The following is a 14,079-nucleotide window of genomic DNA, read 5'->3' as shown; positions in this document are numbered from 1 at the left end:
CTCGGCTCAGCAGTTGATGGCTTTTCCTGCATAAATTAGTTCAGCTTTCCGGTGCTCCAGTGGGCTGGAAAAGGTGGATACATTCCTAGGAAAGAGACTCCTAGGACTGTATCCACCTTTTCCAGCCCACGGGAGCACCGGAAAGCTGAACTAATTTATGCAGGAAAAGCCATCAACTGCTGAGCCGAGATGTTGGTGACGAATCGAATTTACTGTAAGTTCGCTCATCTCTAGGGTCAATCATAGATGACTGTATACAGGAGATTATCTCTGGATGGAGTATTAATGAGGACAAATACTATAGTAAAGCAGGGGCTGGGCCTTTATAGGGCTACACTGTCACCATAGTCTATTACATTAAAGGTGTTATCCACCATAAGGTGATTTTAGTACGTACCTGGCAGACAGTAATGGACATACTTAGGAAGGATCTGCGCTTGTCTTGGGCTAAATGGCTATGTTGTGAGATTACCATAACACTGTGGCTAGCTGTTTGTGAACTGGTATTTCCTGTTTGACTTTTTTTTTTTTTTTTTTACTACAAATCCCACAATTCCATTTTCCTCCCTCCCACACATCAGCCACCCCAACCATTGAAACAAAAGACCTGTGGTTTTCAATCAGGGTGCCTACAGCTGTTGCATTAGTTGCAGTTTGATCTCTCCACCCATTGAAGCAGACAGGCTCCCTGTCATCAGCTGACTAGTGAGTCAGGTCTCGACCACATTGCAAGCTGGGAAAAATCTGAGACAACAGTCATTTTGTATGCTGGTAAAAATAAATATCTGGGTGACAATTACAGAAGAATTGTGAGGAAAACCATCACACACAGGTACAGACAATATATTATGAACTACACTAACTTTACAGCCCCTGTAGCATAGTCCAATAAAACAAATTCCTGGAATACCCCTTTAATACTGCATCCAGTACTAATCCAGAATATCTGCTGGTCCAGAATGGTGCATTGTGACCCTGCACAGGGAGGCAGCAGAATTACATGTGCAGCTCTCAATGTGATTGGAGGATAAGACAGGATGCAACAGAAAATAGTGAATTCAGCGCTGGAAGGGACTAGAAAATAAATCATCATGGAAAAGCAAAATAGTTCAGTGCTGGAAGGGACTGGAATTTAAGACCTGATATAACAGCAGAATAGTGACTGCAGTATAAGACATGATGTAAAAGTAGAATAGTAAGTGCATCTGTGGAGGATAAGGCATCATGTAACAGAAGGGTGACCACTGTTCTGGAGGTAACTAGTGTAGAAGATATAATTCCGTTCTGGAGGTGACAGAAGGATAAGAAATCGTGGAACAGAAAAGTGGCTGCAGCTCTAGAGGTGACTGGAGGATAAGAAATGATATAACAGCAGTGACGCCCACATCCTCACAATAAGTAGTGGAACTTGTTGTCCAGCACACATGACTGCAGGGGAGGTGGTATCATGGAGGATGCCGCGCCAGGACCTCTTGTATAACGCAATAGGCAAATAGTGAAATCGATATCTGTCCATGAGATCATCTGCAGTGTTCACAGATAACCGGGTCCATGAATGACCATCCGTGCAGGGAATATGGTGACAACTAATCCACACTTTTTCCTTTTTATATGTATGCCAGGGAAAGCTGGGTGACAACCAGTATGTGTGCATTACATTCCCTGGACTCCTAGTTAGGGGGGGGGGGGGGGGGATGTTTAGAAGAGTCTATGGATATATGTTTGGAGGTGAATTTCCATTTGTTCTATTGTTTTGAGATATTTTGTAAAAAAAAAAAAAAAAAAAAAAAAAAGTTCAATACAAATGATCTGATTGGAAAAAAAAATTAAAATCACTAGGCCTCCTGAATGGCATATAATAAAGTCTGATGGTTTCCCTGTGTTAACCCTTTGTTGTCCCTTCTAGTTGCAGGGATTGTGACGGCTGACTTTGCCTCCGGGCTGGTGCACTGGGGAGCAGACACCTGGGGCTCTGTGGAGCTGCCGATTGTGGGGAAGGTGAGTTGTGTGCAGGTCATGGGACTTTACACTGACACCTGATTGGGTGGCTAACTTATGTTAACTGTACAAGCACCTTCATTGTAGGAGCACTGGGGACTTTTTTTTTTTTTTGTTCCTGGATATTAGTCTCTCAAGATAAGACAGAGGTTACCTGTAGGCCACCAGAGTATAAACTATAGTTTCCTCTTATCAGTCATTTCAAGCTGAGAATTAGCTGACTGTAGGGCAGGTAAATATCATCTACAGGTTACTCTTATGAGCATTTTAAGGCTGGGGGAGAGGGTGACTGATGGACACGTAAATAAGATTTCATGTCCTCTATCAGCCATTTCAGACAAGGGATATAGTAAGTGACATGAGGTGCAAATGTCCCCTAATGCCTAGGACAGTGCGTTCTGAAAGGTCTGTTCCTGTTCCCACGCCATAGATCGCACTTTATTCTGTGCAGCCAGATTTTCACCTTCTCCTCTTCTGTCTTGTCTTTTTTTTATTTCAGGCCTTTATCCGACCCTTCCGAGAGCATCATATCGATCCCACAGCTATTACCAGGCACGACTTCATTGAAACCAATGGAGATAATTGTATGCTGACGATTATTCCTCTAGGCTGCATGGCCTACAAATTCCTCTTCCTCTCTCCAGGTACTAAGGCCCCCATCTCCTACCAGTAATGGACATTACTGCTCCATGTAAACCGTCTCCCTGTGTAGCCTCCGTGTCATGTATATGTTTCTCCTTCATTATTCTAGAATTATTCCTAATAGCGGAGACTGGGACCTAATATAAATAAACCCAAACAAGAGAACACCAGTCACTAGGACCTAACACAAAAAAGTGCAAAACTTTATAGATCAGTATGCATAAAAACATTAAAAGTCATAAACTGAGGATAGAGGCACAGAGACTACAGTCACCGAGTAGGTGGTGATCACAGGTTACATCATTGATGTGTACAGGTAATAAATGTGATGCAAATACATTTAATGTAAAATTGTCTCAGTAAAAATGGATTCCAGACAACCGATGGCACTACAGGACTACTGGACACACAATGTGATAGAAACCTGACAAAATAGATCTAATGCACCACATGAAGAGGAATAGTTCTAGTACAAGAAAGACAGAATACAGAATACCCCTCCTGTATGCTACCTACAACCAGACCACCTACATACCCCAACGCATGTTTTGCACTAGGGCTTCGTTGGGGCGCTTTATTTCATAATAAGTCCTAGTGGCTGGTGTTCTTCTGTTTGGGTTTATTCACTATTTTATAGTCACATTACCTATAATGCTCCAGTCACATCCCAAATTCCACTTAATATAGTGATTTAATGTTAGCGCTGAGTCTGTACAAGACAGTTGTGGTTGCAATATATTGCAGACGTAAAAGTGTAACATATCACTATATATGACTGGAATATATGACTGCAGCTCTGGAATATATGACCAAATGTAACAGCAGAATAGTGACTGCAGCTCTGGAAGATAAAACGTGATGTAACAGCAGAATAGTGACGGCAGCTTTGGATGTGACTGGAGTATAAGACATAATAGAACAGTGACTGTAGCTCTGCAGATGACTATAGTATATAACATCATGTAACATCATAATAGTGACTGCAGCTCTGGACTTTATGACACGATGTAATAGTAGAAGCTCTGGAGGTGACTGGTGGATATAATGGCACAGAGTAACCAATCTGTGAGAGACATTAAACTGCAGTGTTTTGCCCATAACAACCAATCACAACTCAGGTATCCTATAACTCTCCTTATGCTTTACAGATAACCTCTATAGGTCGTATGCCACTGAATGTTTTATCTTTGCTCTGGCAATGTTCGTGACACTCACCAACCAGATTCACAAGTGGTCTCACACATACTTTGGTCTTCCTTCCTGGGTGGTCTTCCTTCAAGACTGGCACGTCATCCTACCCCGCAAGCACCACCGCATCCACCATGTGTCTCCACACGAGACTTATTTCTGCATTACGACAGGTGAGAGAAAGGACCTTCCATGACCATGAGGAAGGGTGGGGCAGAGCAGGAGTACCCCATATTACTGGCCATCATAGAACAGTATCCCTGGGCCACTTGTTCTTGGGATCAGTGGGCTTTCCAATGGTTGCACACCACCCAGAGCCTTCTACCTACAGTTCAGATAACTAGAGCAGACTCTAAGCAATCTGTGATTGCTGGGATATTCCAGCAGCTTAAATGGTTACTCTGCTCCCCAGCATCCGGAACATGAGTTCCAAAAGCTGTGTGTGGGCTTCCGTGTTCACGCTGCCCTCTCAGTGAAAGCCTATGGGAAGGGGGCGTGACGACTGTCACGCCCCTCCCATAGACTTGCATTGAGGGGGCGGAACTTGACATCATGAGGGGGCGGGCGTGAACACGGAACCCCACACACAGCTTTTGGAACTCATGTTCTGGACGCTGGGGAGCGGAGTAACACTTTAAAGGAGTTTTCTGAGACTATATTATTGGTGGCCTAGCTTTAGAATAGTCCTTTACTACCAGATGGTGGGGAGCCTGACCTCTGATGGATGTGTTATGCAGCCTGTGCCTATGTGGGGCTGAAAACCTTCAGATGCCAGAACCCTTTAGGGCTGTGTGCACATACATTAGGGCTCCATCCAGGCAGGAAACAGTCCGATTGATTGTGGATACATGCCTGATGCTCAACTTTAGGAATAGATAGACAGCGGCCCCTTGAGAAAGTGAAGCACGAAACGGCGTTGGGGTGCAGAGGCTATTGCACATTATGGGTAAGCATTGATGCACTTTCTGAATTGTGATGCACCACGCACTTTAGACCTCCGGTTGCTCAAAAGTGACATGGCTGCTTTGTAAAGTATTGTTGTGATAACCTTGGGCAGAATCACCTGATGATGTGGTAGCATGTAATCATAGCTTAGAAAGGTAGGAAGTATCTGCTCAAGACCATTTTACCAACTATTTATCAGCAGTATTTATATAGGAGGTATACTATCAATTGTGCAATTATATCTTGCGATGTACACTATACAGTGACCCCCTGACCTACGATGGCCCCAACATACAATCATTTCAACATACGATGGCCTCTCAGAGGCCATCGCATGTTGAAGGCAGCATCAACATACGATGCTTTTGTATGTTGGGTCCATCGCATAAACAGCTATCCGGCAGAGCAGACTGCTTCAGCTACCACCGGATAGCCGTTTACGGTGGTCCGCTGACAATCACTTACCTGTCCTCGGGGCTCCGGTGTATCCTCTTCGGGATCCTCTGCATCGTCGGCGCTCTCCATCGCCGTCATCACGTCACTGTGCACGCCGTCCCGTCATCCAATAGGAGCGGCGTGTGTAGCGACGTGATGGCGGCGACGGAGAGCGAGGATGCCGGGGAAGCGGAGGCCTTGCCGGAGCGTCGGGGACACCCCAGGGATGCGGCGACAGCGATGGAAGGCGACATCCAGGGCAGCGGTGACGAGCGGTAACTGTCCGGAGCGGCGGGGACACGCGAGTATAACCTCCAATACCAGTGGTCTTCAACCTGCGGACCTCCAGATGTTGCAAAACTACAACACCCAGCATGCCCGGACAGCCAACATCTGGAGGTCCGCAGGTTGTAGACCACTGTCCTATACTTTACATTGCACGGATCCCTCAACATACGATGGTTTCAACAAACGATGGTCCATTTGGAACGGATTAACATTGTATGTTGAGGGACCACTGTATATGTATTTTAATCACGTCTACAGAAAGGCTTGTTTAGCATATATTATACCGTCATAGTTCCTCTGCAGTTGTCCAGGAATTGTCCTTGTATTCCTGTCCATACATTGTATTGTTTTTAGTGATTTCTTTTTTTATTTTTTATAAAGATTTATTGTGTATTATATCAAGAAGAATGAAGCGAAGCAATCACCGGGTTCTCTGCAGGTGCTTCTTTATTGCTCAACAGGTAAAACGGGGTGAAACATGCAGGGGTATGGAGCTGGCGATAGACCTTTGCCTGCCGAAGCGCTTCGTCAGGCCAGAGTGTGGTGATGTGGGGAAAAAGGCGTACTTAAAAACATACAGGTAACCATGGAGATGCAGGTAAACAAAAACCTCCATACATATAATATACACATATAGTTACATTAAAAGCAATACTTTTACCTAGTAAATCATTTAGAGCAGGGACTAAAATATCAATTTACAAAAATGCCCCTAGCTCATTTCTATCACTGAGGCCGAGCGGACCAGTGGCATCGGTGCGAACAATCCATCTGGCTTCGCTTCTTAATAAGTGTTGATGCCTGTTCAGACCAGTCTGAGTCTTCTCTGTACTTGCGGTTATTTTTACATAGGGAAGACAACCCCTGTTCCGTAGAATCAGAGAACACGTCAGATCTTTAGTTAGAGGTTCAGGAGCTCCCCGATTAATTTCACATATGCAGAATGTCCAGAACGGTAATCCAGAACCTTTTCGATTTGCTGCCATAGAAAGAATTGGAACTCAAGAGCGTGGTCTGAACAGGCATCAACACTTATTAAGAAGCGAAGCCAGATGGATTGTTCGCACCGATGCCTCTCGTCTGCTCGGCCTCAGTGATAGAAATGAGCTAGGGGCATTCTTGTAAATTGATATTTTAGTCACTGCTCTAAGTGATTCACTAGGTCAAAGTATTGCTTTTAACGTAACTATATGTGTATATTATATGTATACGTGTGGATGTTTTTAGTTACCTGTATGGTTTTTAAGTACGCCTTTTTCCCCACATCATCACGCTCTGGCCTGACGAAGCGCTTCGCCAGCTCCATACCCCGGTGTCTTGTCCACCTGCTCCCCTGCATGGTTCACCCCGTTTTGCCTGTTGAGCAATAAAGAAGCACCTGCATAGAACCCGGTGAGTGCTCCTCTTCATTCTTCTTGATATAATATTCTACTGTCTGACTACCTGCGTGATGGCACCTACAGAGGACCTCCAGCAGCTTCTAGGGGCCGTGCAATCATGTAACGCTAGTTTAGTGGTGCTGAGTGCTTCCATGTGAACTAAAGATTTATTGTGTATTTTTGAAGTGGCAATTTGAACTCAATTTTTTCTTGTTGTATACAACTTTAGGAATAGGGCTACATGTTGCAATATGTTAATTGCCACGACTCGGAGATTGCCAAAAATCTATCCAGGAGGGATTAATAGTTGTGGTTACATGTGGATTGCAGTGTGATCACATTAGGATTACATGGGGATCTTTAGCTGCAGAACTTTGCGTGGCCAAGGTTTCCATATAGCTCTAACAATTTGTGGTTGCGATGGTATTGCCGAGCGCACTATACAACTGCTGTACAAGTCATAGTTCAGACCCATATGCATTGCTCTTGTCAGGAGTCTGTGTTGTCTCACTTGTATCCTCACCATATTTTGCACTTGTATCTTTAAGGTTGGCTGAACTATCCTCTAGAGAAGATCGGATTCTGGAAACGCCTTGAAGACCTCATCCATAGCCTGACAGGTGAGAAGCCTCGATCAGACGACTTGAAGTGGGCTCAGAAAGTGAAGTAACCTCCAGCCAGCTCAGTCTGCTCTTCTAACAGTTGCCAACCTATAAAACCATAAAAGTGAAAACTAAAAGCCATTAGCCAAATATATAAAAGACTGAAGTGGAATTAACGGACTAATAAGCACAAAATGAGATTGTGCTGATCTCCGGAAGACTCTAATCCAAGGACTCGCACTCCTCGCTCCCAGGCGGCGCTCCTTCCTCTCCCTCTCAAGCAGCTGACAGGACTTTCCTTTTTTCTCTTTTTTTTTTTTTTACGCTGGTGTCCTACATGACCTTTCACCTTGCTGAGCATCATGTGACATCCACATGAGCCAGAAAAGAGGAAGATTGTACTATCTTGCACTATGGAGACTATCAGTGAAGTCGATAACATTTGTTGTATCAACATGAAATCTGCCGCCGTGGGAAAGCCTGAGGCAAAGAGTAGATTTATTTTTGTTGCTGTGCCGTGGATACGTATTTTTTTTTCCATTGGTGGAGAAGGGCTATAGGTGCATGATACTGACAGAGCAACTTCACAGCCTCCAGATCGTCCAGCATCTCCATCACACTGCACTGCTCTTCTCCCCACTGAAGCCATCTTCCCACTTTGCTGAAAGCAAATCCTTCATACACATACCTCCTGACTGCTTGTGACAAGGGGGGCAAGACTATGGCAGTGCACAGTGACTTTTTTTTTTTTTTTTAAACTAGGCAACAAATCAATAAAACTTGCAGCTGATAAGTAGCAGCAATCCTGTAATTGCAAGTGAACAGTGCGGGAAGGTGATAGAGGAAGGGCAAGTGGCACAGGTAGGCAGCAGAGCGGAGGTAGTAGAGAAAGGGGAGCAGGCAGAGGACGATGGATCGGGTGGGAAAGCATCAGAGGATGACAGAGCACTGTGGGGAAGTGGTAAAGGATAGGTAAGCTCAGGAGGGAGGAGAGGATGCGTCACCTGTTAACCCACAAGACCCCAGGAAGTCTGTGCTGAAGACACAGAGAGGGCTTTACTGTGTAAAGAATAAAGGGGAGTAGAGAAAATGTAGCATTATACAGGCAGAGTCTTCTAGAACAGAGTTGGTTGATCAGCATCTTATATCCGTTTACACTTATAGGACACAGGACTGAGCCTTACTCGGGCAGACATCTGTTCAGCTCCCTGTGACATTTGTGTCTACACTGCTCCTTAAGGTTGTAAACCCAACACCTTCCATTTTCTTCTGTCCAGATTGTCGCAGGTTGTAAGGAGTCTGTGCCAAGTGCCAATTACTGCTTCCTTGCTCTCCAGTACTGTGTCTAGGGCCAGGAGAAATCTTGAAACACCCAACAGTGATCACTGTAAAATGCAACGTTTGGCAGCCTTCTAATAGATCAGTTACTTACACTTTTTTAAGATCTGTTTGAGGAGATGGAAAAAATGAGGGAAATTCTTATTTATATCTTAATGCAGTAATACCATCCAGATTATGTCCAGCTAACACAGGAGGAGCACTCATTACAGTGTATCAAAGATAAGTCCATTATCTGACGGCAAGCAGTTGAAAGTTGTGCAATACTGATTCCAAAACACTATTACAAGGTTGCAGAACATTTCATAATACAATGAAGAAAACATTCAGGGACCAGGGCCCCTCCTGTAGCCTTAGGGCTGTATAAGACCTGCCAAGCAGGCTCAGATAATGAGCACCAATCTTGTAGATCAGCTCACGTTTAATGAACCCTTACGTGGCTAGACCATCGTGCGGGCAGGGCCTCAGGAGTGACTGCTGGATCACTTGTATGACCCTTTCTATCATTCGTCGGCTGTAAATCTTCATGTGCAATAGGAGATGTGCAGCTGCTGAATGGTGGATGGAAAGATCCATCTAAACAATCAAGCACTCATTCTTGCTGCCAAGCCTGCATGGCCTTGTATCAGCCTGTCCAGCCATTGATGTATGTGAATGCAGCCCTTTGAGTCGGGAATTATCAGGGCAGAGAAGGCAACTTTTGACAGTCATTAGATTAGATTGAGTCACCTGGCCATTGCTCTATGCAACTCCCATAGGCCTGGATTACTCCCTCATCATTTTGAGTCTATCCACCTTCTCTGTAATAACATTACAGATTTATGTTCCTATTGCGATGACTTTTTGTGATCCTCAAACTGGTCCTGACTGTTGAAGTTTAGTCTCTTGTTATGCATTAGACTGTTGGTCTCCAACCTGTGGTTCTCCATCATGCCCTGACAGCCGTGCTGATACTTTGTACCCTAGTATTGCATCATGCAAAGGCATAGACTGGTCATCCGTGGATTTTTGAATGTGAACATGATTGGGTTTTGTGGTCGCTCGCGTGTTACATCATTTAACCATTTCACCAGTGGCCGCAGCCTCGCCCCACAACAGCCCGGCCATCATACATATCAGTCTGCACATTGTATCTCCTATTAACCTTGAATCGCTTTCCTAAAAACTTGTTCCATATGCGGGCGAGCCTGTCCAGCAACATAACAACATGATCCTGTGTGTGGTACAGATCGATGGTCATTTTTGGGTGCTTCTCTTTCTGTTTTTTCTTTCCTTAATATAAAGCCTTAAGATCTTGACTTTTTCTGCAGAATGAGGAAGAATTATAATTTCATGTTCTAAATGTAAATATATTTATAACGAAAAAAAAGATTAGACATTACTAACAGATTGTGGAAACTTCGGCTGCCTGCTGTCTTTATTTCGAGTGTCTGGGGTGTCTGAGTTACTTTGCCGGGGCCGGAATCCTCAAGCACTAATCCCTTAGAATGAGCGGTCGCTGACTAAGAGATGTCTGAGGATTCCATGGCCAAATGGGGACTGCGGGATGCACCTACAGCTGAAGGGTTAATGTACTTACTGCTAAATTTGGGGTACACACAATGTAGGTCTGACCCATAGGGCCTCAATGTGCTACCATGTGTAGGGTCTCTATATGCCGACATATTTGGGCCTCCATGTACTGCCATGTTTATGGTTTCCATGTGCTGCTATGTTTAAAGTGCATACAATGTACGACTGACCATAGGGTATCTAATTTCTTACTATTTTTAAGATCTGAACTTAGTTAAATTGAACATTCTTGTTCACATTCATAGACTGAAGACCCGTCTTGACCTAATACTTCTCACAGCGGAGAGTTTGTTACAGTTGTAATAATTCTGTACAATCTTCGGTGAGATGAACACATCAGCAGCACAATTCTTTCCTGTCACTGCACTGATACACTCACACAGTGAAGTTAAAGGGGTGATCCCAAGAAGTTGTTGCCTATCCACAGTTTTGGATAACTAGCTGATCGGTGGGATTCCAATCACTGAGCTCCTCACTGATCATGAGAATGGAGGTCCCTTTTCCTTGGTGAGTTAATGGGGTACTCCGGTGGAAAACAAATTCCCCCCCAAATCAACTGGTGCCAGAAAGTTATACAGATTTGTAAATTACTTCTATTAAAAAAATCCCAATCCTTTCAGTACTTATCAGCTGCTGTACTACAGAGGAAATTGTGTAGCTCTTTCCAGTCTGACCACAATGCTGTCTGCTGACACCTCTGTCCATGTCAGGAACTGTCCAGAGCAGGATAGGTTTGCAATGGGGATTTTCTCCTGCTCTGGACAGTTCCTGACATGGACAGAGGTGTCAGCAGAGAGCACTGTGGTCAGACAGAAAAGAACAACTTCCTCTGTAGCCTTTAGCAGCTGATAAGTACTGGAAGGATTAAGATTTTTTTTAATATAAGTAATTTACAAATCTGTTTAACTTTTTGGAGCCATTTTATTAGAAAATGTGTTATTTATTATTTTTTTTCCATCAGAGTACCCCTTTTAAGTGGTAATATGAAAGATAAAAGACAGACAGACTGATGCGCATCTAAGCGCAATTATTCTTATTGGGAAGGAAAGATGAAAAATAGGTTTGAATATGCTCACCTTTCTGTGTTGCGCTATGAGCACAACACCACAGCTCGCCTGTTTCCACAATGAGTGGTATATAGAGGAGTGCAGCCTGCACTGATCCCGTTCCAACTGGTAGAGGACGGTACATAGAATACAGGTAGTGGAAGGCTGATCTCCCGGTGAAATAGTGCAATCAGCGGCGCTCTCCTAACAGTGAATTGGGGCTAATAATTAAACCCGACAAGGTACGGACTTAGTAAAACAACAAACTATTTATTTTACAAAAGCATGCGAACATCCTCAGGCAACCCTGGCTGCCGCAATCGGTCTCCCATCTATCTTACTGCCAGGCTCATTGATGCATGTTAGAGAATGTGGGGCTGTAACATCTAACACCTCGCTGCCGGCCGTGTAGATAATACATTGTGCCTGACAAGCCGTCGGGATGAATGTGACTTCTATCACACGAAACGCGTTGTTCGCATGCTTTTGTAATATAAATTTTGTTTTACTAAGTCCGTACCTTGCTGGGTTTAATTATTAGCCCCAATTCACTGTTAGGAGAGTGCCGCTGATTGCACTATTTCACCGGGAGATCATCCTTCCACTACCTATATCCTTTTAAGTGGTAGTATACATGCTCTTCCAAATAAACCATAGTGCTGAACACGGCAGTGTTGTAAAGTCCCATAGACTTTGAATAGAGTGTTCACCCTGGACTCAAGTGATAGAGTTAACTCATAATGATCCAGCTTTAAAGGAGATATCCAGTGGTGAAAAACTTACTTAGGGGATAAGATTCACATCATGGGGTCGGGTCCGACCACTGGGCCCCCCCCCCCCCCGTGATCTCCTGTATGGGGCCCTGACAGACAGCCCACGGGAAGGGGGCGTGTTTACCACTGCATGAAGTGGTGGCTGACACGCCCCCTCAATACAACTCTATGGCAGAGCGGGAGTGCTGCCTTCGGCAATCTCCGGCTCTTCCATAGAGTTTTATTGAGGAGCGTGTTGGCTGCCGCTTCGTGTGGTGGTCAACACTCCCCCTTCCCGTGAGCTGTCGATGCGCCGTACAAGAGATTGCTGGGAGCCCCAGTGGTGGGACCCCCCGCGATCTGAGACTTATCCCCTATCCTTAGGATAGGAGATACGTTTTTCACCACTGGACTACCGCTTTAATGATTTAGACCTAATTTTAAACCGATATTTTGGTCAGTGTTTGGAATCAGGATTTCTCAAAACGTTTTTATGGGGTCTGGGTGAAATTGGTACAGAAAAGGGGTAAATGACATCCGTTAAAGGGGGTTCTCCACCTTGGACTACCCAGGCCATCTAGGTCGGCACCCTCATGATTTGGCTATAAATCCCCTGGTGATGGCGGCTGTATGGATCATACACGGTCACGTCCCCTGCAGTGGCTTTCGCTAGTAGAAAGGTGTTCTAAGCAGCCAAGCTTTTGTGCCTTCTTGAGATTACATATACTGGGCCGGAGCAAAGATCCTAGTTTCTTATCTGGCTGAAATCCTCTTCCAGCACACACAGGCAATGATTCACCGATGGGGTTCACATATTTTCAGCACACATTGTGGAGGCTGGGTGGAGCAGTAGTTATGAGGCACAAGGACCTTATCTGCTTATCAGAAACAACATGACAGAATGCAGGCGCCATCTGGCATCTAGGACATTGTTCTCTGTGTACACATTGAGGACAACACACTCCTTCCCATGTGATGATAAATTGTCTGAGGATGATCAGTCATGTGATGTCACTGAGGGCTGGAGAAATGCATGTACGTTTAGTCTACAATTCCTTCTCGAAGTCTCCTTTTCTACTGTTTTCCCCTCTCCATTCACCCCATCTCATAAGGCTATGTTCACATGTCAGAATGTCCACACGGAGAATCTCCATGCGGACATTACAGACACTGAGGGGCGCTGGCATAATATGCTGGCGCTAGGCCCGCACAGGAATGTGCCCTCTAATAGCTATGCATTCCGTGCGGACTCCGCACAAACAATGAACATGTTCATTCTTTGTGCAGACATGGAAAATGTTCTTTCTTTAATTCATATTCTTATTAAACAATACACTGTAATATTTTTCCCCATCGGACCGGGTCTTACTCTTGACCCGTTGCGATCCGGACTCATAATTCAGAGATGGGGGTGGCACTCTGCAATAAACTCCCGGCTGGCCAGTTATGTGAATAGAAATTCACATGACTGATTCATATTTGCTGCTGAGAGTTGTGATTGGGCGGCACCGTCCGGTAAAAACGCCACAAAAAATGCAGGAAACTTTAGTGGCAGTTTTTGTGTTTTTTTTTTTCTTTTTTTGTTTTGGCTCAAAGAAAACACTAGAAGATAAACCAAGTGGAAACCTAGCCTAAAGGTAGGTTCAGACTGAGGAATTTCTAAGCCTAATTCTGCTCAGAAATTTCGGTGCAGCAGAATCCCATTGGAATCTCGGTGTCAGAGCTTTAGCCACCATAAGGTTGATCTTGGTCTTTCTTTTGGCAGAATACATTGCTGTCTATGAATAATTCAGTCTGTGCAGGCCGCCCTCGGAATCTCCAGATTATTATTATTTTTTTTATATATACTTTGTCCTTCATGATGCAGTTTTTGTAGTGATTTTTCCCAAACTGG

At 44.5% G+C, this 14,079-nt stretch overlaps 1 protein-coding gene across 1 annotated transcript in view; it reads left to right on the top strand.

The window, feature by feature from the left end:
- PEDS1 (plasmanylethanolamine desaturase 1) overlaps positions 1-10,216 on the top strand; it is a 36,859-nt gene extending 26,643 nt beyond the window's left edge. Inside the window, exons 3-6 of the mRNA XM_056548940.1 lie at positions 1,907-1,998; positions 2,498-2,642; positions 3,789-4,001; positions 7,424-10,216. Coding sequence (XP_056404915.1) covers positions 1,907-1,998; positions 2,498-2,642; positions 3,789-4,001; positions 7,424-7,545 — 572 coding nt within the window. The 3' untranslated portion in view covers positions 7,546-10,216. The remainder of the gene's footprint in view (positions 1-1,906; positions 1,999-2,497; positions 2,643-3,788; positions 4,002-7,423) is intronic.
- The last annotated feature ends 3,863 nt before the right edge of the window (positions 10,217-14,079 follow it).

Source organism: Hyla sarda, chromosome 12, assembly GCF_029499605.1.
Source record: "Hyla sarda isolate aHylSar1 chromosome 12, aHylSar1.hap1, whole genome shotgun sequence".
Lineage (NCBI taxonomy): Eukaryota > Metazoa > Chordata > Amphibia > Anura > Hylidae > Hyla > Hyla sarda.
The sequence above is the reverse complement of the archived record's forward strand: the minus strand, read 5'-3'. Positions and strand labels throughout refer to the sequence as shown.